This window comes from Corvus cornix, chromosome 5 (assembly GCF_000738735.6).
Source record: "Corvus cornix cornix isolate S_Up_H32 chromosome 5, ASM73873v5, whole genome shotgun sequence".
Lineage (NCBI taxonomy): Eukaryota > Metazoa > Chordata > Aves > Passeriformes > Corvidae > Corvus > Corvus cornix.
In genome coordinates, this window is record NC_046335.1 from 24,657,298 (window position 1) to 24,680,114 (window position 22,817).

The 22,817-nt window shown below is 36.1% G+C and overlaps 1 protein-coding gene across 2 annotated transcripts in view; it reads left to right on the forward strand.

The window, feature by feature from the left end:
• SLC25A21 (solute carrier family 25 member 21) overlaps positions 1-22,817 on the forward strand; it is a 237,442-nt gene that overhangs the window by 164,993 nt on the left and 49,632 nt on the right. Inside the window, exon 3 of one of the 2 annotated variants that reach the window (XM_039553092.1) lies at positions 13,065-13,148. In XM_039553092.1, the coding sequence (XP_039409026.1) occupies positions 13,065-13,148 (84 nt within the window). Of the gene's footprint in view, positions 1-13,064; positions 13,149-22,817 lie in introns of those variants that run through there. The other variant, XM_019285581.2, reaches the window with a different exon arrangement.

The window sequence follows — 22,817 nt, forward strand, 5'->3', positions numbered from 1 at the left end:
CAAGAAATTAAACAGGTCAAATGCTTCATACTACACAGTCCTGACCCTGGGCAGGAATTTTGCCGACTGTTTAGAGGGCATCATATGAGCAGATCTGGAAATACATTATTCTTCTGACATAAATTACAGCAGTGGAACCATTCTCTCTGTACATATTCCTTAAAAGAAAATTAGCTCCTCAAGTCACACTGGATTTTCTCTGAGTATTTTAGAAAAGCTATTTTTGTGCTCACATATACTCTACTGGTGAGAAGGAAAACAGCAATTGCTGAAGTATAAACAGAAGTTAAACAGAACAGTGAGCAGAGGAGTATTGTTGAGCCAAAAAAATACTTCAAGACACATTAGAGATGCCACTTGATATTATAGATGCGATGTTGTATAATTCTAGGAAAACTCTGAAAACTATATACCCTTTTGGTAGAAAGTCCTACAGAAGTACCTCATATAAAGTTAAAAGATCTTTTTCTTATATATTTTAAGCTGCTTTTTTTGTCAATGGGAGCTGATGAATTTTTGAATTATAATTTGATACAGTATGGTACAGTGAATGAATACCATATATTAATTCAGGTATCATTTATGTCACATTAATACTATCCATTGAATGCAGTAGTAGAGAGAGAAGGGAAATTTGCAGAGTTGCAGTGCTTATTGATAGGTTTTAGAGATGACAAGGAAGGAACAGATGCAATGACACATTGCTTGTATTTTGACCAGTGTCTTCCTCAAGGTTTTCCATCTGCTGTTAAATATCATGTTTCTTCAGCACTCCCACCTATTTTCATAATTTTGCTCACTCCCTATATATCCATCAGTCATTCCCCTGTGATTGACTTTCATTATTTGCCCTTTTCCCAGACCACAGGCTCATAGGGAAAACTTGCAACAAAAGCAGCAGTGTTTGTCGGTTCTGAGACTGCGGTTTCTGCTGCCAGTTCCAATGACAAGCTGGCATCTTGTGACCTCTAATAAATGACCTCTAATAAATTGGCAAGTGATATGTCTCTTAGCTGTTAGGCAGGATGGCTGTCTGCATTTTCAAGAGAGTCTTGAAAAAGAAAAAGGCTAAAATCTGTCCCGTGCATGTAATAAAACTGGAGATTCGTTTCTGCAGACCTTTAAGGTCGGCTTTATTCTTGGAAGGGGCTCAGGCCACAAGTTGGACAAACTTTAGATTTCTAACAAGGATAATACCAATGTACTCTGCAAAATTTATGTACGGTAGGTCCTTCTCATACTTCAGACTGGGCACCTTTCAGGCTCCATAGCAGGGAAAGTTGGTTCCTGCAAATCCTTGAGTCCCTATTTATGTGCATAGACTATATTGCACGAGGATTATACCCAAAATGAAGCAGCTAAGCCTTCTGCTAGCATCATATCACATAGCAAACCACTATACAGCTAGTTCTTTGAGAGAATCATAGCATAACTTAGGAAGAGGATAAATTATGCTGTTCTTCTTTCAAAGAGTTGTCTCTCCCATTAGCCAGCATATGTGCTAAGAAAAAGAGGAAGAGAGGGGGTATGCCTACATGTTGAACACTTAGGGGTTTATTTATTGCACTCTTACTCAGTTTGGCATTAGACAAGATACAGAAATTTGCCAACAAGGTCATGATCCTGCTCGTTTTATATATAATAATATATATAGTAATTACCTATTAATTCTGTATAAGCATGCAGAACCACTTTTTCCATCAGTCCTTTTTCAACAAGCCTATTTTATTTATCAGTAGGCATTCAACAAATCAATAATTTGGTTAGTTTTATCTCTGGATCCATGTAGCATTATGAAGACTTGACTAAATGCATACATGGAAGAGGTACTGAATATGGTAAGGAAACAAAACAATAGTCCCTGAGAAATACTGCATGGATAACATCAGAACTGCCTTTTCTTTTCCTATTTTTTAGTCCTCGGGCTCAATATCTGAGTCAGATATGCCATGTTAGCATAGTTTGCCTGCCTGCCTGGAGGAGAATGTGAGCAAAATGCGTTTAAAAGACTTCTGTGACTGTACAAAATGAAAGAGCATTTCTAGCTTCCCACTGGTGGTTAATGAAACAGTTTGTTTTCTGAGATAGACATCACTGTAACAGAACCTGACAACACTTCCTTGATTTGAGTATTTTCATGAACTCAAAAGGAATCATTTACCATTTCTTTTTGGAAAAATAATCATTTAATCTTTAAAAGGCACAAGGCTGCAAGAAAGCAGTAAAATCTGCTGAAAAGTGTATCCTCCAGACTACTGCACTGATTGCTGCCCACAAACGCTTTGCTGAAATCCTCTCTTTTTCAAAAGTTGCCTTGTTTTGTACCTTTAAAATTATCAGCACTTGGAAAAGTCTTGTTAAATCTGAAAGAATTCCTGTTTCCCTTTAGACTTAACAATGTTTCAGATACTGATTAAAAAGGGAACTCTCCCTTTATTCCTGAAGTCGGTAAGAAATATTATGGAAAATTGTGTTAACTCTTGCAAATCCCTCTACAACTATAAAAGTACAAATGAGATCGTCCCTGCTGTTTCAGTCAGGCCTATGAACCTCAGAGCAATAGGATATTTATAAGAAAATTCCAGACATAGCAGTGGTGCCGTGATCCATATGACCCAAAGTTTCCAGTCTTTGTCTATCCTCCTGTCTTTAAGGAAAAACAGAGGGGCGTAAAATGAAAACTTGGAAGATCACAAATCATTGTTATGACTCATTATAACGAATGATTTGTGCATTACTTTCTGGAGTAGTTAGGTTGAGTTTGGGGGGGAAAAAGTAATGTTCCTTTACAATTTTCACCACTTTATGCCAATTTTCAAGCAACTGTCTTTCCTGAAGCAATAATGATCTTTTTTCCACACCATCCTGGGTAATGAGTGAGTTTTCTCAGCTGGAAGAGTTTGTTGTGATATAAAGGTGCAGCCTTACATGGCTTTTGTCAAGACCCTGTTAGTGTTTCCATTACAGCATTAAGTCTTACTTTCTATTGTTTTAAACTGGGATGTCAAGTACTTGAACTTTGGTAGTTTTAAAAATGTATTTACAAACAAGAAAAGTAATCTGATTGAGTGGGGCTGTTTGGTTCTGCAAAAAAAAAAAGTATCCTGATGTTTTTATAGCAACAACTGTGATTCAACAAGTTTTGAATATTCAAACTTATTCTTCTGACCTCAGTGTGCAACCTGCATTCTAGATTCTCCTGAGTTTTGTTTAGCATTAGTTTCTGTTGTTAACTGTTAATAGTGTTACTAGAAAAATAAAAATTAATCTACTGAAGTCTGAAAACAGCTGTTGTTTTTCCACTGCATTGAATTTGTGGTAACTCATTTCCTTTATTTTTTTATTATCTTCGTACAGTGAATTAATAGGGTATATTCATAGGTATCAGAGGTTTCTCATTGCTTACTAGGATAAATTTTAGTGTTACACCAAAATTTCCTGAATGTATGTTTATGTATCTGTGGACTCTGAAAAAAATGGCAAGCTACAATTTGAACACACAGAAAACTTTTTTTAATGTTAAGGGAATACATTTTCGGTTTGATTTTTAAAGAAGGAAGTGCACTATTTCTGATAAATAGTATTGCAGAATGCAGTGCTCCAATATTTCACTAGTTTTAGTGTAAGTCACCACAGCAGTGAAAGTCATAGTGCTTCAGAGGAAATTTCATCCTTAACTTGCCTTGTTGTGTCCTACTGTATGTTAAGAATTGCTGAGATCACTCAGCACTGGTTGATAATGAATTCCGTATAAGCTGTAGTATTGGGGCACAGTTGGGTGCATAAGAGTTGAGTTTCACTCTTTAACTCAGAATTTCCTTGTTTTCCTCATTTAAGTCTGTATGTTTTCTGTCACTTAGCCATACAATTTAATAGGAAAAAAGTAATCTTTTCATGGAAGCAGCACATGCATAGTAGGTAATGTCCATATTATGTGTATTAGCTATTAGTAATTTAAAGTGGTTTGTCTGTTAATGGGAAAGGGCGTGTGAGTTAACATTTTCAAATGCAAGGCATTTAGCTGTATTTTTCAGTAGAGTAAGTCAGGTTTTATCCTTTCCAGTATTTTAAAAATCTCAGCCACAATGTATTAATGAAGTTGTTTCCCTTTCAAATATTTTCCAGTGCAAAACTAACACTTCTTTCAGCAACTCATAATTTGATTTTGGCTATTTTCCACTGAAAATTAATTTGGATTTCTGTGTTTGACCATTTCTTTCCTTTGGGAGAAAAAATATTTTTTTTATCTTTCTTACTTTGACCATAGGGAGTAAGTGTAATGTACGTTTTGTTGTGGTTTGAAAATTTTTGGTGCTAAATCATTTTGATACCAAAAAAAAAAAATCAGAATACATTCAGCTGTGATGGGATTGATCTCATCAAAGAACTTACAATATTAATGAATACTGAAAAGTATTGAACAACCCACCAAAAATCCTCCCCCTACATCTTCATGCCAGAAAGCCGCAAAAATTCTTCTGCCTTCTCAGAAGAAGTGCTGTGAGATTACCAGAACAGACACTCAAATCAAAGCTTTGTTGAGAAAACTGTGTAGAAGTACTTGGCCCTTTCTATAAAAATTGTTGAAGAAGAACATTACCTTTTCCAGTGACATATAGATCCTTATTACATTTTCTGAAATTGGAAGGGGTTTAGAGCAGTGCTTACTGTTTGTACTTCAGGTATTGTCCAGTAATGACCAGTAGTAAGTGGTCATTTGGAACCTTTCTCTGGCTTATGAGACACGTGTTTTATTGTACAAAAGTGTGTTGAGATTTGCCTTTGTGTCTCTTTGGAGTAACGGGGAATACTCTTACCTTTTAAAGGCAGAAAAATTACTCCTCTAACTTGGTATCACTTAATTGATAGGTGAAATGTTCATGCCTACATTTAAATTTTTTAACAGCTCTAATTTGCAGAAGCTCAGTAAGGAGTCATAGATCATGGTAATGTCACAGGACATGAGAATTGCTGTCTGGCAAGAGATCAAGAGAAGATATACATTTTTGTAATAGAAGTTAAACTGAGATAAAACCTGGACACTTTTTAAGCAGGCACATGTTTCGCACTGAAATCAGCCAAACCACGTTCTCATTTTTCCCCAAACTGAGACTGCATACTGGGGTCTTAATATAATTGTAATATAATATATGATTTCTTGTGAAATGTCTTCTAGTCATTGGTTTATATTCCTCATCAATTTGTCCATTGTTTCTCTATAAGCTGTTTTGAAGGAAAACATGTATGACTTTATCCAAAACTAATGAAAACCAGACTTCTGTTGATGTCTTAGGCTATGAGTGACAGACTATTCATACTTAAAATCATAAAAATAGCTCCATCATCTCTGACAATACAAAATTATTCCTTGTGGTGCCATTTTGAATGTTTTCTCCAATTTAGATAAGGCTCAAAAAAGTCCATAGATTTTGGGGGGTTTCTTTCACTTAGGAAATAGAGATTTAAAAAGTTTCAGAAATAAACCATCAGTGTAAAAAACAAAATGCTGTTTTTCTGTAGATCCTTTCACCGGTGTAACTAAGTGCCTTACACACGGGAAGATGTAGATAGAAAACACAAGTAGTATTTAAATTTGCCTTTTGCTTTTACAGTTGGCACATCCTGGCTGGTCTTACTGTGTTAAGGTCACATGTGTTGCACAATCCTTCACACAAAATACTGAGTGATCTTTCAAATAGCTGTCCCTTTTATGATCATTGCTGTCATCTTATGCTGTGCTCAGAACTTGTATCTAGGCAGCCAAAGCAAAGCTTCAGTGACAGAATTGTACCTTGGACATAGCCATGCCACTGGCACAGGGGCCAGTGGAGCTTGTTCTTGCTCTGGCAGGATTCGTGGATAGGCTTTTCACACAGAACACTGGAGCCATTTCTAAAGGATAATAAAAATGTGGACGGTTTGCAAGTCCTTAACCATGAGGAAAGGCTGGTACTTCCCAAGGAGCTCTTGGAATCCCACAGCTGCCAGTTGTATCTGGGTCCTTGGAAACACAAGAGCATTACAGGCCTTGGAGGCTGGGGTTGAGGACAGGCAGCTCTTGCTGTGTTTGTGCAGTAGGTGGGGAGGACCCCATCTTGGAGCCTCAATCCATACTGTCACCTTGTTGTGAAACATGCAAGTGTTCTCAGTATTTTCATCTGTGAAATAAAATGGAACTTGCACATTCATGAGGTTTCTCTGAATGGTTTTTAGTGTGGAATGAAGAAGTTTTGTTTTTCGTTAATTTTGTTGTTGTTGTTTAGAACTCCCCCTCCACACACAGAGTCATTGATGGAATTAGATTATTAAAATATTTATGGTTTGAAGTTAGTTTCTGCTAAATTTCTTCCTTGGGAAAACATGGAATTATTCATATGTAAGTGCTACGACTAGTTATTTTTGTTATTCTTTTGCAATATTACCAGGGTAGATCTTCATTAAACAGTTAAATGGATTAATGTGACCTGCTTCTAGAAACTACAAGGGGTTTTTTTCATCAATATTTTCTGAAACTACATGTAAAGAAAAATTTCCTTCTGATGTTATAGCTACTGTATGTTTGTCCCATGCACACAATGGAAGAATTAATGTAGGAGAAAAAAATCAGAAGAGTTCTTAATTAGTAGCTGACAAAGTACAGCTTTAATGTCTAAAACATTAAATGAATAAAAATATATTTATTGTACTGCCTTCCTTTTCCCTTTGATATTTTTGATGGAATGATATGCTGCCTGACTTGAATATAAAAGCATGAGAGAGGGGAAAGTCATCTATAAAAGGAATAGGAAGTACAGGAAAGAGGAAGTTCTTCTTCTAATTAGTGTACTTTTCTCTGGTCTAAGACTCGCATTCAGACAACTGGCTGAGAGTATCAGTGAAACACCTAAGCTGTTTTGCCATGTTTAAGAATTTGCTGTTTCTCTATTCAATGATGCAGTTGATTCAGGGAAAATATTTTCAAAAAATTATAAGATCAGACCAAGCAATGCACGGTAAGTTCTCATCATCGAGGCTGAAAGAGTTCAGACCAAGTATTTTATGAGATTTTAGATAAATTGCTTTTAGCCAATCTAAAAGAGGCAGCATATAGTGATGATCTTACTGGGTCCAGTTTGATCAGAACAGCCAATGTGTTCCATCTAAATTATGGTGTAAATTGTTGTCTGTTGTTGATCTAGCTGTAACTTTTACCATGAATGTACCCTTATTCAGATATAGACATCTGCTGGTGATGTTTCCTCCTTTTGCCCTACTTATTTCTCATGGCAATTTCTGAGGTATTTTTCTCAGAGCCAAAGTACAAATCAGATAGCAAGTGGACAGAACAGACCTGGATTGCAATAAGGCGGAAATCAGGTGTGGAATGGACACATTTGTGAGGTGCAGTGTTTGATAAACACATTTGTAAATGTGAGAAATCATCAGTTTGTGTTTGGTAATTTTTTATTTTACTGTCATAGCTGATAGTTGATATTCTAACTGATATAAAATTCAACTCTGCAGAGCAGGCTTTCAGGGTATCTTTACAATTATTTCCATTATTACTATTTTTTTTTCTTATTAAAAAAGCCCAACAAATTCTGCCAAAATTTAAAGGGGTGAATAAACTTAACAAGCATCATTAATTCCATCAAAATGAAATTAATTGTGATGAATTTTGAAATAATTTTTTGTAATACTTTGCTACCTATGTTTCTGGTTTATTTCTGTAAAGTAAATGTGAACTGTAAGAAAATTCAACTACAAAAATCGAACTGTATGGAGAATGACTGGAATAGGTTCTGTTCTTTACCTGTTCTTCATGTTACTACTTTATTATACTCTTTTATGCTCTTCACAGTTAAATAGTCATCATAGCAATATTAGAACACTCAAAATATGACCTCTATGTAGCAAAACTTTTATCTTTTGCTTAAAATAATTAGGCTTTTTTTGTTTTGAAAAGTAATATTCAGCTCTTTAACAGCTCCTATGATTTACTGTTAAAATAAGTGGCAGAATTATACTCTCAACTTAGTTATTATCCTGTAAGTAACATAAGCAATTCAAAGAACTTGAGCCAAAAAGTGAAATAAATTATATTATTGAGGTCCATTTTCCAGTCCAAAGTTTGGCATGAAATTTAAGCATCAGTAGATAGCACTCCTAGTAACACCTGAATAAATGTTTAACTTAACAAATCAAAATCCTTTTAAAATATAATGCAGGGGTTTTTTTATTATAAGCATGTGAACTGTTAAATAATGTATATTTATATAAAGCTTCCGACTATACATTTTTTATCAACTTATGCTGGTGGGGTAACTACAGTTAGGAGTGTCTGGAATCATGGGAATTACTGAAAGCGCAAAAAGCGATACATGTTTTAGTTTTCCAAAGACCATACATTTATTTAAAAGTTGTTTTAATTTAAAGTCACCCAGCTATTTTAGTTTATTTTGTTATGACATGTAATTATCTTCTTTATAGCATCTAAATGTGTCAGTACCTAAGTTTATTTGCTTTGGTACTGCATAAACCCCAATCATGAATGGAAATATTAGGAGCTGTATTCAAAACCTAGTAGAATGTGTGATAAAATCCTACTAAGATGTGCAGAGAAGGAAAATACAGCTAAGGCTGCCACTCATTGGCAAGCGCTGCAGCCTGGTATAGAGCTTGGTTCTCTGAGTCAGTGTTTTTCTTTCCCTGTGAACTCTGTGGTTGAGAAACTAGTCAGCAGTGCTGCATAAAAGCAGCAAGAAATTCTGGAATTTATGCATGAGGGTTTGGAAACCCAGTGGCAAGAATTTGATGAGTCTAGACTGCTCCATATCAGGTTGTGGTTGTCCTACATAACTGGGACTTAACTGCTCATTATGTGCTTCAATCTAGATATGAAAATACTGATTTCTTCCTTTTAGAGTTTAAAATGACTTAAGTAATGTCAATATGAATTAGAAATCTTTCTCCAGCCCAGATTAGTAAATAAAAGGGGCAGGATTTCTAGGTAAGATTGTGGTAAACGGGCTTTAAATACTAAATACCTGGATACTGTAATAACAGACATCCACAAGACAACTTCCATGAGATATTCAGCAAACATGAGGAAAAATTTAGCAAATTATTGAGAGATATGGGAGAATTTTTTCCTGAAAGCACATGCATCTGCTTGTTCTTCTATAGATATTGATTCTATTAGAAAAGACTACTTAGAGAACTTTCACAAGAGGAATAGGGTCAGAAAAGCATGATGTGGACTGAGGGTTTTATTAAACTCAGAATGAAATGCTGGCTGTTAAAAAACTAACAAGAACTGTAAGGAGCTAGGCATTGGAAACAGATGCATGTATTTATTTAGAGTCGTTGCTCCACAATATGATGGATCACTTGTTAAATGATAAGTGGTTTGGAGAACTGGTGAAAGAACTCAAGCACCTTCTACATTATGGAATTTCAGGCAGAGCCCATTGAGACTTATTGATCAAGGAGTGTTATAACCATAAAAAAATGCTCTCTCTCATGCTAGTAAAACAACAATAATTTAGGTTTATTCATTTCACAAGCAGAAGTTTTAGTGCTGATTAGTGTGGGTAAGTTAAAATATTTTCATTGTTTTAGATCATCAGTTTTCAATGCCTTTTGAACAGACCCCAAAACCTCAAATAGTTTTATATGATTCCCACTTTTTACAGAGATCCTAACCATGTGTCTTCTGCAGTGAGCAGAGAAGGACACCAATGTTCTCTTCTTGAACAGTATCAGGACACTTTTATATCTAAGGAAGCTACTGCAAAGGTACTGTTCATTCAAAGGAGACATGGAAGACCAAGCCCTTTGGACTGCTGCTACAAGGCAGAAAAGGAGATTGTGAGGTCCCTTGTGGCATGGAAGATGGATGTGGGATCTGCAAGGAGCCAAGACGGCAGGCAGTAGATGCTTTGGCTGGTTCCGGGTAGGCAGAGGTAACCTGGGGTGCAAACTGCCTTCCACAGCTCTGTGAGCATTCTCAGGGTGGGAGTGCTCAGCTCCACAACCTTCTGCCCAGAAAGCCAAGAAGCAGGAAAATGAGAGGCGGGGAAAGTTAGCTTGGTGCTCATTTTTAAAGTGATAGCTTGCAGTAAACACACCATGTGTTGGAGTGTCCAGTGACTTCTGACACTTGTTGGATGCTGGTAGTGAGTAGCAGGTTGTCCATCCCAGCCATGGAACAGCATCTCTGCACGTATGTCTATATCTGTTCAGCATGTCGCTGAGGGCTGCCTGCCATCACACTTCAAAATTTTAAATTAGATCAGAAGTTAGTGCTCTGATGGTATTTAGAGGGGAATTTATCTTTTTTGGTCTAGCAAAAGCTAAAAGGATACAAGGCAGGCTTCCAACTTTCAAAAATGCATGAAATTCAGTGGTTTTATAGTGCTTTTAGAAAGGAATGGATTTGAAGCAGAGAAAGCCATTATATATCCCCCAGTTGTGTTCATTCCTCTAAACAATCATTAAAAACAGGCCAGGTTGGGGTTTTTTTTTTAAGGGAATGCTTTAGCTCTTCTGTGTTATTAAGACTACTAATAGAGGCTGCTTCTGCTGTCTCCAGGAAAACAAAGTGTTTTTTCAGCTCTTCCCTGAGTTTCTTATAACAAGTGCTGGTGATCAATTAGCTAGTTCATTAAAAAGTTACACATGATTTTATTGAGGCAAGCAATTCTGAATCAAAGAACCCAATTCGCAGATCTAGGTTGAAGCACATAATTGGCATGTATTTTAGAATTGCTGTTAAAGCTATAAAACAGATTTACTAGGGAAGGAATGGATCCAAAAACCCTAAAGGAAGGAATATGTTATTTGTGTGACTCAGTGTTACAAATGGACTCATTTAATACTAAAGTCTTATCTATATTAAAACAAAAATCTGAAATAAATGTAAACCTTCTTTGACTTAACTTCTTTAGCAAGAAGTTATCCTTCACCTGATTAAACAAAAATTACCTACAGGATTATTGCATTTCTTATGGCATTATTTTCATTACTGCTATCAAAGACATATTTTTATTAAGTTATTTAAATTTAGTTGAGAGTTGCCAACATGTAAACTGTAAAACAGAATTATAAATATGTTCACTATGTTGTTGAGATCCACTGTGACTGGGATTAAAGCCCCAGTTCTACAAACAGTTGTGCATGCAGGATTTAGTGGAGAACCTTACACACATGCAGGTAGGACATTCCTGAGCATTTGAAGGGTGAAAGAGAGCAAAGTGCATTATTCAAAGGATGTTTTAGAAACAGTGATATTTTTTTGAGTTTGCAAGCAGGCCAAATCTTGAAACTCAAGTAAAAGAATTTGGGTTAGAAAACTTTATTTTTAAATACTTTGAAAAAGATGTTACTGGTGAGTTTTTGCAAGTTTTCTTTAAGAAAAAGAAGCACATCTTTGATTTTGAGCTGAGATGTATAAACAATCAAGTCTTAAATATATTAAAATGTGCATAGAAACTACATTCTGTTATAATTTTGCTTGCTTGCTTGACTGCCATAATGTAAAAGCTTCTGTAGCTGATATTGCTGTTGGACTTTGTGTGATGGCATTGAGGCATTTTTTTCAACTATTAGCCTTCCCGAGGGATCTTTTCAGACAAAATGTTATGCACCAGCTCTTATTTGAGTGTAAGACTATTGAATAGCATTCTTCTCCCTGCCAACTTGGCAGCAAGTTCTTGTGCTAATAAAAGAGGTTGCCCCAGATAGAGATCCCAGATGTGCCTGAACTACTTTTATTAGGACTACGGAGGCACTCAGTGTTTCCTTCTCACTGTTTTCAAAGAAGGTGTGGGCTTGCCTTCATAATTGCCCAAAGAATTGCATCACTAGAATTTTTTTCCTCAAATTGAACAAAATTTTATATGTGCTAGCACAGAAATACTGATGTTCAAAACAATGAATGCCTTTTGCCACAATACAAATGTTGATTTGACCCTACTGAATTCTGTGAGACAGGAGAAAATTGCTGTTTAACCTTGAGTTAAAAACTCCTTGGTTTGTTATCTCATATAAATGAGATTCAGTATCATGATCAGAATAAGTAACAATGGATGTTTCTCAAAACAGCAGTGTACCTGTGGCATGTGGTGTACTTGACTGTAATGTGAATTATTCCTTGAAACCATTGTGTAGAATTATTATTGTACCTAGTGATAAAACCAATATAGTGATTGCCTGATGTGAGGCTATTTTAGACTGGAATTACCAACAGCAATATCCTTTTTATTTTTTTAGTGCTATTTTGTAATAAGCAGTTTAAAAAGACGTTATGTTGCTAAAAATTAATCTAAATATCTCCATTCTGTTTACTTCAATGTGCCAGCTGCAGTTTTAAAACTGATAGAAATAGCATCCTCTAACTGAGATACTTAGTAAAATAATGGCATTTGTTAAACTCATTTTTGCTATCCATAAATCATAACTATAAGAGGTTTACAATCTTAAATCATAATCTTGATTTTCCTTTCAAGGCCACAAGCCTCATGTTGAAATTTTTATTGTTGTCAAATGTGAATAAAGGAAATAAGGTTTTAATTAGAATAATTCATTGCTTGCTTTTATTGTTCATCTTATTATTGAATTATGAAAAATGAATGGTGCTCTAATATCTTATCATGTCTCTGCTTGATTTTTATTGTAATTGTGTCAAATATAAAAAAGAGCAATACATGATAGTATTCCATTTCAGATTTTCGAAAGCAGGGTTTGATTCAAACACTCATATTAGTTTCAATGGGCTTTGGATCAGGCACAGGGTTAACAGCTTATTTTTCAAACAACTAGAAAGAGGTGTAAATGTCAAAGGTGATAGCTATACTGTGAGTTCCATAAACTACAAAAAAAGTTACTACTAAAGCTCTATTTTTCCTTGGTTTAACAGCTTCTATGAAAACAGTGTTAATAAGTGTATCAGGAACAGTATATAATAATGAATCAGAGACGTAAAAAAACCCCTTTAAAACTCCTTTTATATAATAATTGGAAAGTTAAAAGTGACTTAAAATCCCTGACTTCTCATGCTGTGATGTAAATTGTATTTTTTTTAGGTTCCAAATTCAAAGAGGGAAAACTGATCCAACCAGTTACAAGAGCCTGGGGGACTGTTTTAGGACTATTTTCCAACGAGAAGGGTAAGAGTATATGTTTTTAAAATTGTCAATTTTATGTGACCTTTCTTAATCACCCATTTTCCAGACATTAGATCCTCTTTATATTCCACTCTTTTCTTTTTCACAATTGCGAGAATTTGGCAAACGTACTCTTACATAACGAGCACAGTTTGAAAAGTCTTGATTAGTCTAAATTAGACTCACAATGCCAATTTTGGTTATTGTAATATGTTGATGAATGCACAGCTGTACAGAGATGCTGGTGCAAACCCTGCTTCAGCGCTGGGAGCAGGCTGGCTGCATCAGTGTATTGCTGTAGCTTCATTCTTGTGTCTTCTTGTCCTGCTTTTCTGAACTAGCTCAGGCTGAGTGAATCACTTGTTTACAAGCTCTGATGAACTGGCATTCCCAGTTACCTGTGGTAGACAAGGCTTCCAGGACCTGTGTGAGCAAAATTATACAGCTTTTCAGTTTGACAGAATATGGAAAAAAGAGTTATGGTCATTAGTTATTTGAATCGTACTGGCGTCATAAGGTACCACTGCTCTGAGCCTGAGCTCCTCTAAGGGACTGGGGTTCTGATCCAGAAAGGCATTTAAATATAGGCTTAATTTTATGAGCAGTCCAGTTAAAGCCAGTGAATGTAATGGGATCAATCATATGCTTAAAGTTAAGCCTGTTAGCCACAGGAGCTCTTTGGAAGCTAGCCTTTAATCAAGGTAACTCTAATTAGTAAATCCCAGCTTTGAGTAGCTGGCAGGCTTTCCATAAACTTTTTTAATACAATAGCAACCCAGGGTTTTTTTATCCATATATCACAGAAACAATTTGGTTGGAAAAGACCTCTGAGATCATCAAGTCTAAGCTAGAGATCATGAGTCCAACCCATATATTCACCAAAATTGAACTGTTCTTGTGTCTAGTGGCAAAGATACTGAGTATGGAGGCAGCATAGATGCAGTGAGGCAGACTTCTTGCATCCACAAGCTGTACTGGAAAAACAGAGGTGAGATGAGCAGTGAAAATTAGTAACTAGACCACTTTTCTTTCCTGCAGTGAGATTTAGTTAAGCTATACTACATAAGTGCATCCATATAGAACCAGATGGTTTGAAATGAGGAAGTAGGGACATACAAAGAAGTTTCATTAAGGTGTCAAAAGAGGAGGTTTTCACAGCTGGCCTTATTAGTTGTAAATTCATTTTTGTTGAAAGAATAATGTTGTGTATTGTCACTACAATAGACATCAAGAAGCTTCAAAGCTAAAAAGATTCCACACAAATGATAATCTGTGCCTCCTGAGGTTTTCTGGGCTGAGTTTATGTTAACTTGTATTGCTTCTCGAAAGAAAACTATTGTAGTATCAATATTTACAATAATGTATAACTATTTTGAAGTAGAAAACTAGTTTCAATATTTAAGTCAGTGAGCAGGAAAACAGTATTTATCTCATCCCAACTCACTGGTATTTTTCGTATCTGGAGAAAGAGTCTAAATCAAGAGACAGCTTCCAAATTAATTGATTATTCATTGGCTCTTTTCTTACGGAATCCTTGTGTACCGATACTGGAATTAAACCAGAATATTTTTAATGTTTGTATCAAGTCATGAATCTATGAGCAGGAAAAAGAGGATGATATATTTAAATCACAATTTAACAGTGGATTGCACAAAACTTCTGTTGGGCAAGAGCTAATGCTGAGTTGTACTTGTCTGTTTCAAAAGCAGTCAATACTTATCTAGCCAAAAAGCAAATTTCATGAATGCCTGTTTTTCTCCAGGAAGTTAGACAGAGGCAAAAATTCACATTTAAACAGACATCAGTACTAAGCACTAGGAAAAAAATGAGATAAAAAATCTCAGATGAACTAAAATCTTAAATTTTGGATAAAAATAAGGAAAGAAATCAGTTAATCCTGAAAAACCTGTTTGACTCCATGAGTCTTCCATTCCTGTCTGCACAAGTTGTCCAGTTTTCTGGAGCATTGTGATTATGACAACTATGAAGGAAGTGAGGGCGGAAGGTGAATTATTGTAGTTTGTAGAAACCTTTAATCCTGATAACCCATTCCTTGTGTGACCACTAAAATATACAGAATAGAGCTCCAAGAAAGGGCTTCACGCTTAGATACCAAGCAAACAAAATCAGCTTATGAGGTATTCAGGCTCAGGTGTGTAAATCTGTGAGGAGGGTATAAGAAACTCATTTATGCCCCACGTTTATTTCATACTGGCAATATGAAACACCACTGATGGTGTGTGACATTTTCTGAAAATATGTAAATATCTAAATCTATAAAGAATTTAGTCATAAACTAAAGTGAAAAGAACTAATCTAAACTAAAAAGGGTTTAGGTATCTTTCTCCAGCACTCTGAATTCCCTTTTGTCATCTGTGATTTTATGTTAAATTGACTAAAAAAAAATCCTAACTAAATAAAGGAACACAGTAGGAAAAGAAGTGTGACTAATGGCCTGTCCCTGAAAACGTTTACATTTGGGAATATTGCTTATGCTTATTTGTAATTACATTTCTCAGTAGCAGCAACTACAGTAAGCCAGAATGTCAAAGCCCAGTTCAGACAAGACTCTTCATACTGCCTTAACTTTTGGACCTTGTTATGTTGAGGTTAAGTATGCAGAATCAGCCTAGGAAGTATCTATTTTTATGAACACATATGCAAATGTTTCATTTGCTGCAGTGGCTCTTACTGAAAATCAACCAGTATTATGTTACTACAGTATCACAGTAACAGTGTGGTGATTTCATGGAAAGCTTCTTCGTCACAAAAAACAGCAGAATTCTTTAACTACCCCTCTGATTTTGTCCTCATTACAAAGAAAAGGACAGAGGAAATAATTCAGTCTAACACTAATAGAACCCTGCCCATTGCAAAGAATCAGAAAACTCCTTTATCTTTACACCTTTATCTTTACAAAACACTAGAAATCTTTTGACCAAAAAAAATAAAAAACCCCACAGGAAAAAGTCCTACAAAAACTCCCTTCCCCCAAGCTTTGCATAACTCTTTAGCTGGAATTAAATTTTCTTCATGGGGAATTAAATTCTTCAAAGAAGGATCCATCCCTTGAAGTCTTATCTTACAAGAAAATGGGAGTCACAAAACATAAAATTTAATTGAGACTCAATAAACGAAGGCTCAGTCGAACAGAGCATTAAAGGTCACATAGCTTTCTTTTAAAAGGAGGCAGAACTATTAACTTCAGGGATTTTGTGAACTTGTTTTGGGAGCATCCAGTCACTACCAATTGCACAGGAGCTGCTATGGTGGAGATCCTCTCAGGTGATGAGCAACCTCTGCTCAGCTGGATTTGCTAGGAGCCATGCAGTAAAGGTTCTCTGGTTTCACTTATGAGATGATGCATGAATTGACAGATCTTTGACAGTGAGGTAAACCCACCAGGAGCATATCTGTTTATTGAGGAGTGACAGCTTTATAGCCAACATAAAAATAATCTGATGCTTACTGGGGAAAATGTTTGGAGACAGGATTAATTCAAACCATTAATAGAGAAAACTTTTCATTCTCTTTAGATCCTACAAACAAGAGGTTAGATTGTGTTAACTGAACAGTTTTTATATCATCATGATCTTTACTGCATTTGTATTCACTTGCTTTTTTTTTTGACAGTGACTTTGGTTGGAATTTGAAATGTAAGAATAAACCAATGTTCTAGCTGAATGTATATGTTGTATCTATATTAAAGACACATGGTGTTGTGTCTCATATTAAGAATGGACAATTATGCCCATCTGCACTGTCTTAATCTGCAGTTACAGCATTAAAATGATGGATGCTTTTATTTCAAGTCTGTAAGCAACTTTGTTCTTATAAACTTGGATTTTCATGGGCTCATAATTTTAACAGTAAATTTTCTGGGTTATAGTTGGTTTTTTTGGTAGGCACTCAGTCAAGAAACCTGTTACTTTCTTATTAATTTGTTAACTTGCCTGAAATAGGAAGGATATCAGTGTCCTGGATTCCAGTTTTAAAATTCAACACTTCAATAAGTTACAGTTTAAAGTGCTTGTTAGCCTTTCTTAGAACTAGATGGTCCTGGGAAAGTGCAAAACACAATTGTCAATCATTTGAGACTTCATTACTTCTGCTGAGTTATTTGATTATTTATGTTTAATTTGCTTTGGGAAGGAGCAATTACTTTCACATTTACACAGTCCAATAGCTTTATAATTATTCCTGTCTTGTTCTCAGCACCACCTTACCACTCTCTTGTTCCTATAATTGTCTGTATGACCACACCCCCGTTTTTTTTAATAAGCAGCACCCTGACTCATACGTTAATAGGATTAGGTTATAAAGCTGCACAAAACCTGTCAGCTATGGGTGGAGTATGTGGGAGAAAAGCCAAGACTAAGCAGGAGCTGGATGAGTGCAGAGTCATCAGCAAACATGCAGAAGCTGGAGGGCTCCTGGTTTATGTGATATCAGCGATCATGCATCAATTAAGGAATTTGCTAGCACTCTCCTTTGTCTTGCCTCTATCCATCAACTGTCTGTCATGGTAACAAGTGCTTGAGAGACTTGGCAGCAGTGCTCTTGAAGCCTGGCCCTCCCAGCTGCCTTCAGAAGACGCTCTGCTGATGATAAATGCCACCAGGTCAGAGAAGGAGATTGGCAGAGCTGGCAGCCATGCAGGCGAGCACTAGCCTCTGGCACTCACCAGCATCATCACTGACCATTCCTGCTCCCAAATGAGAGTTGTACAAGGTACAAATACTATCCTGCACCTGAAACCTTAAATGAAATTTCCAGCCAGGAAAGTGTGACGTGGTCAGTCATTCCAAAAATCCTTTTTCCCAGCGTGCATTTATAAAGGAGAGATTAATTTCCACTTACTGGAGGCATAAATTCTTGTGGTATTGAAAGACCAGACTTTAGGCTCTACTTTCAGTGCTCTGAGGCAAGCAGAAGTTGTAAAGATGGTATTTCCCACACACACACAGAGCTATCTGCCCCACTTCTTAGTTTCTTGTTAGCACTTCAGACCAGGAGGAGCAGAAGTGAACTTGGACCCATGATTGCTTGGTATATTCAAGAATCTTATTTCTTAGTAGAGACTAAGACACCTAAGTAGACACCTACACTGACAGTTTCAGAGACTGTGATCTTGCAAACTGAAGGTACCTTTTCTCTTCTGCCTCCACTACAGGAGCAGTAACTTCCACCTGAGCACTGAAGAAAGTCTGCTAGCACTTGTACTTCAAGAGAAAAAAGTCTATACCTAGATCTGTCTCTCCTCTAGTCGTACTGGCCTGTCTCACACTTACAAACTCATAATACTTGTACAGCCTTGCTAAAGTGAGCCTGAAGCTGCTAAAAAAAAAGCACTACACCAAGAAAATGTCTATCTGTAAATGTCCTGATGCACCCCCATAGTTCATAGTATATCGCTAATTTTTCTTCTTTTCATCTGTCATGTTGTAGACTCTGTGGATCACATTATTCTACATTGGCATCTTCTTCCCATACTATTGTGTTTATTGCAGACTTCACTAAAAACCTGTAATGTAGAGTATCAGAAATAATTATCACATTCCTGTGTGAAATAATATAATCCAAAATGTAAAGTCTCAATTTAGTTTTATAACAGGTTGTTGAATTGAGAACTCTAATTGAAATGGTAAAGGACAGTGTAGTGGCTTAAACTGTGAACCTGTGTGAAATCTGCTGGTTTTCATAAATAAAAATTAAAGTCTTAAGGCTGAATTTTGAACCCTTGTTCTTGCTTAACATATCTTTAAAGAATAAATGCTCAGTGTTAGAAAAACTAGTATTTGTATATTTTCAGGGAGTATGAGCTTGCAAAATTTAGGTAAGGACATAGCAAGTTCTCATAGTACATAATTAAATTTATCAACTGTTTAATCAGTACATTTATTTTTTAACACAACACTCCTCAGCAAGTGCCCTCATGCCTGTGCATTTTGGAAGACAGGACCCACGGGACCCTGTGGAAATTGGTCTCACATATCTGCAGTGAAAAGAAAAATGATGCCTTAGCACAGACTAGGTGCTCCACAATCAAAGAATTTCAGAATTTCTTCTGGGTAATTAGCAAGAATTCCTTCTTCATAGTCCATGACATATATATGCAGAGTAATACATCTGCTTTCCCTAAAACTGTTCTTATGCCACTTACTCTCCCCCTGGTCTGCATAGACCTATGTGCAATATCTGTTCTTACTGTTTTCAGTTTCATTTCATTGTCTCTACTTTATTTGGACTTGTGTCTTAAAACCATCATTTTTAATCTTACTCTGAATGAGTGCTGAGCCTTATATTTAAATGATGGTATAGCCTTGAATAAAGTAATCATAAAGACTACTTTTTCAAGATTAAAGGAACGTATAAAATTTGACTGACAGACTTTCCCTGATAATTTACTTTAACATTTTTATTTATATTATACTCACAAGGTTTTAGATCAAATATGGCCACAAAGGAGACATCTTTTGTGTGTTTATATGAAGGTGATGTGCATTCTGCTTTCTTTTGTATATAACCAGTTCTTAATCCAGTGCCAAGAATTCTAAGTGGCTAGATGCTTTAGCAACACTAGTGAGTCACAAAATAAAGATGATATTTGTTCTTTTAACCAATAGGTCTCAAAACACTTCACAGAAGAAGGAAGTACCATTATCTCAAACATACAGATGGGGATGTTCATGTGTAAAATGTCAGGGAGTCAAGTAGATCTGGACTGGAGCATGCACACAGGTGGTTCTCACAGAGCAGCCTGATACTGTGTTGCTTATTTGCCCATGGTAGCATGTTAATACCAAAGCTCTGAGGAACATATGCATTGGACATAAAATTGCATTATTTGATACAGTTTCTAGTTCAGAAATGGTCTGAAGACTTAATCAACAGCTCACTTTATGAAGTAGTTTTCTGAAGGCATACATGGATGTAGTGTCACGTTTAGGCCTGTAGCTGGATATCCTGAGTGCAAGGCTAGCTCCCTGCTCCATGGACGGGACTGTCTCCAGAGTCAGCAGTATTTACTGATGTTACTGTCATGAGGTTTTCATCATCCCATTCAGGCAGGAATTCTCTGCTCCTGACTGAAGGTTCCCTACCCCCATCTTCATATGTTAACCTTGAAAACATGAAAAATGGCTTTGGAATGTGAAAAACTTTGTGTGTGTAGCTGTCTGAAATACAGTGAAATTATAGTGGTGTAACTAAGGGTAGCATTTGACTAACCACATTTTTATTACTCACGGACACACATTTTACTTGCAAAATTTAATCTGGTATATATGGCAACGCAGTAAACCAGAACACTCTTTTAAAGAGAATCACTTCTGAGAATCGTGCTTTAAAGATGAAACACATGCTTATTTATTTCCCATAGGAACAAAACACAATAAAATCATGTAAACCTTAAAAGCATCTTAGAAGTAAACGGGCCAAACGTTAACTGGTGTTAATTGTTATCATTTGCTAAGGCCACTGGAGGTACACTCACATTGGGTGACTGATCTGCACTTTTTAAAGGTTCAAGTTGGGTTTTTTTTCCAGATATTTTCATAATCATAGTTTTAACTGTAAAGATATGATTTCTTAAGTGTCTCTCTTTTCTAATACTATAACATAAATAGAACTTGTTATAGCATTAATATTTATAGCAATAGCTCCCTAGATCAGATCACTCCATCTTAAGATGCTTATATTAAAGAAGTAAAAAGATACCTACAAGAATTGTTTGCAATCCATTTTAATCTATCTACTTGGAAGATCAATGGAACTAAATTTTTTAGTCCTTATTATTTTAACACTCAAGAATATTTGTCATTTTGCCACATTAGGTTCCTGATGGTTTCAAACATCATGTTTAAATAGATCAATGTAATAATTGTGCTTATAATAAACATTCTATTAAGTCTAGTGTGTGGAGAATACCATACTATGCTTTATCATCAAATTTGCTGAATGCATTTATGTTGTCTGAAAGTGAAGAACATGTCTGCCAAATTTGGTAGCCCAGGAAAATGGCCATGAGTTTCTCCTGCTTCAGTAACTGGTGCAGCATGAGACCCTGCAGTGTTTCACAGAGGTGAACTACTACGTCATTCCCTGGTGCTCCAAGCAGAGGTTTGATTGTCATCAGGGGCCCTGATGGTGACATTTCTGCCTGGCACCATTCACCTGGCAGGGCATGGTGCTGCCTCTGAGCCCTGAAACCTCCATGCCTCGGAGCTGCTGAGCTGAGAGCCACCTAGAGTTAGAAAACTGGGAAGAGCTCGTACACACTGTGCTGTACGTGCTGTCCTTCTCCACAGCTTCCTTGGCTCCCCTAGGGCTGTACAAAAATTTCAGCTAGTGAGAATCTTTCAGGCCAGGAATCAAGTCCCCTCAGAGTTTAGTCACAGCCAGGGCTGCATATCCCCTGAGCAAAGATTTCAGGAATTACTGTTAAATGCCTAATTAAGCTTAGTTAACTTTTGGATCATGCTGCTTTTTGGGGATCTGTCCCTAAAAACTTGCTTGTTCTGAAATGATATCTAGTGCCATTAAAGTCTTCAGAATTGAAACCTGTTTTTAAGATGTGAGAAACTGATTCAAGCCCTGATGGAGAGATGGAGCGGGGGGGCTGTCTCTCAAATCTGAGCTAGGGCAAGACTGTCATGCCCAGATGCAGGCAGATAAAAAGACCTGAAATCTATCTGAAACCTCTTTCTTACCAAAGGAAACAGGTCTGAAATCTGATGATGACATCGTCAGTATTCAGCTGTAAGAATTAACTATTTATCAGTTATGTAAATCTAGCCATTGCATTTAACTTCTCATAAACACGGTAGTGGAGGCATCATGAGCTGCAAAATTAATTGCAGGTATGTGATGTGTTTCTTTAAAAGACAAGTGGTTATTTACTTCTCTCTAATTTGGGCTTCTGGTAGCTATTATTTGATAACCTTTTCTTTAAAATAAAAATTCCACCGTATCAAGGAAAAAAAAACAGTGACCAGAGAACAGATAAATCATTTTTATGTCCTTAGAACAGCTGACTTCACACTTTTATTACATTGTTTGAAATAGCATCTTTTCATCTGGAAGGAATCAGTTTAAAATGTGATTGTCAACACAACAAAACCAGCTTTCTGTTTAAAATGGCTGCTTGTGAAGCTTAAACTACACTTCTGCCAGGATTTTCTTTACAGACTTTAGTTACTAGAACCAAGAGATTTTAGATGGGATGTTCACAGGAAATACCTGGCAGACAGCATAAAATGCAAAGTAAAGCATTTTTATTTTAGTTATAGAAAGCATGGCTGTGAAAATGAGCAACAGTGTTTTATGTCAAAAACTTTGTTTTTCAAATAAAAGTTTCTAAGTTGAAGTTTGAAGTGGATGAGAGAAAAAATTCTCATTAATTTTTTCATGTCCTGACCTAAGTAACCAAACAACTTACACTTAACATATTTCTTAGACTGTATCTCATACTTTTTTATAATGGTGCTATTATATCTCTGTCTAATCTGCATGTCTTTACCTTATTTAAATTAATTTCTTCACTGGCTACATCAGAAAACACAGCTTAGTCCCTTTTATGACAATCCTTTTAATTATTATTGTCCACAATTTTTTATTTATATGTAATTTAGATTGATTCGAACAACTAAAATTTTTACACCTCTAAAAATG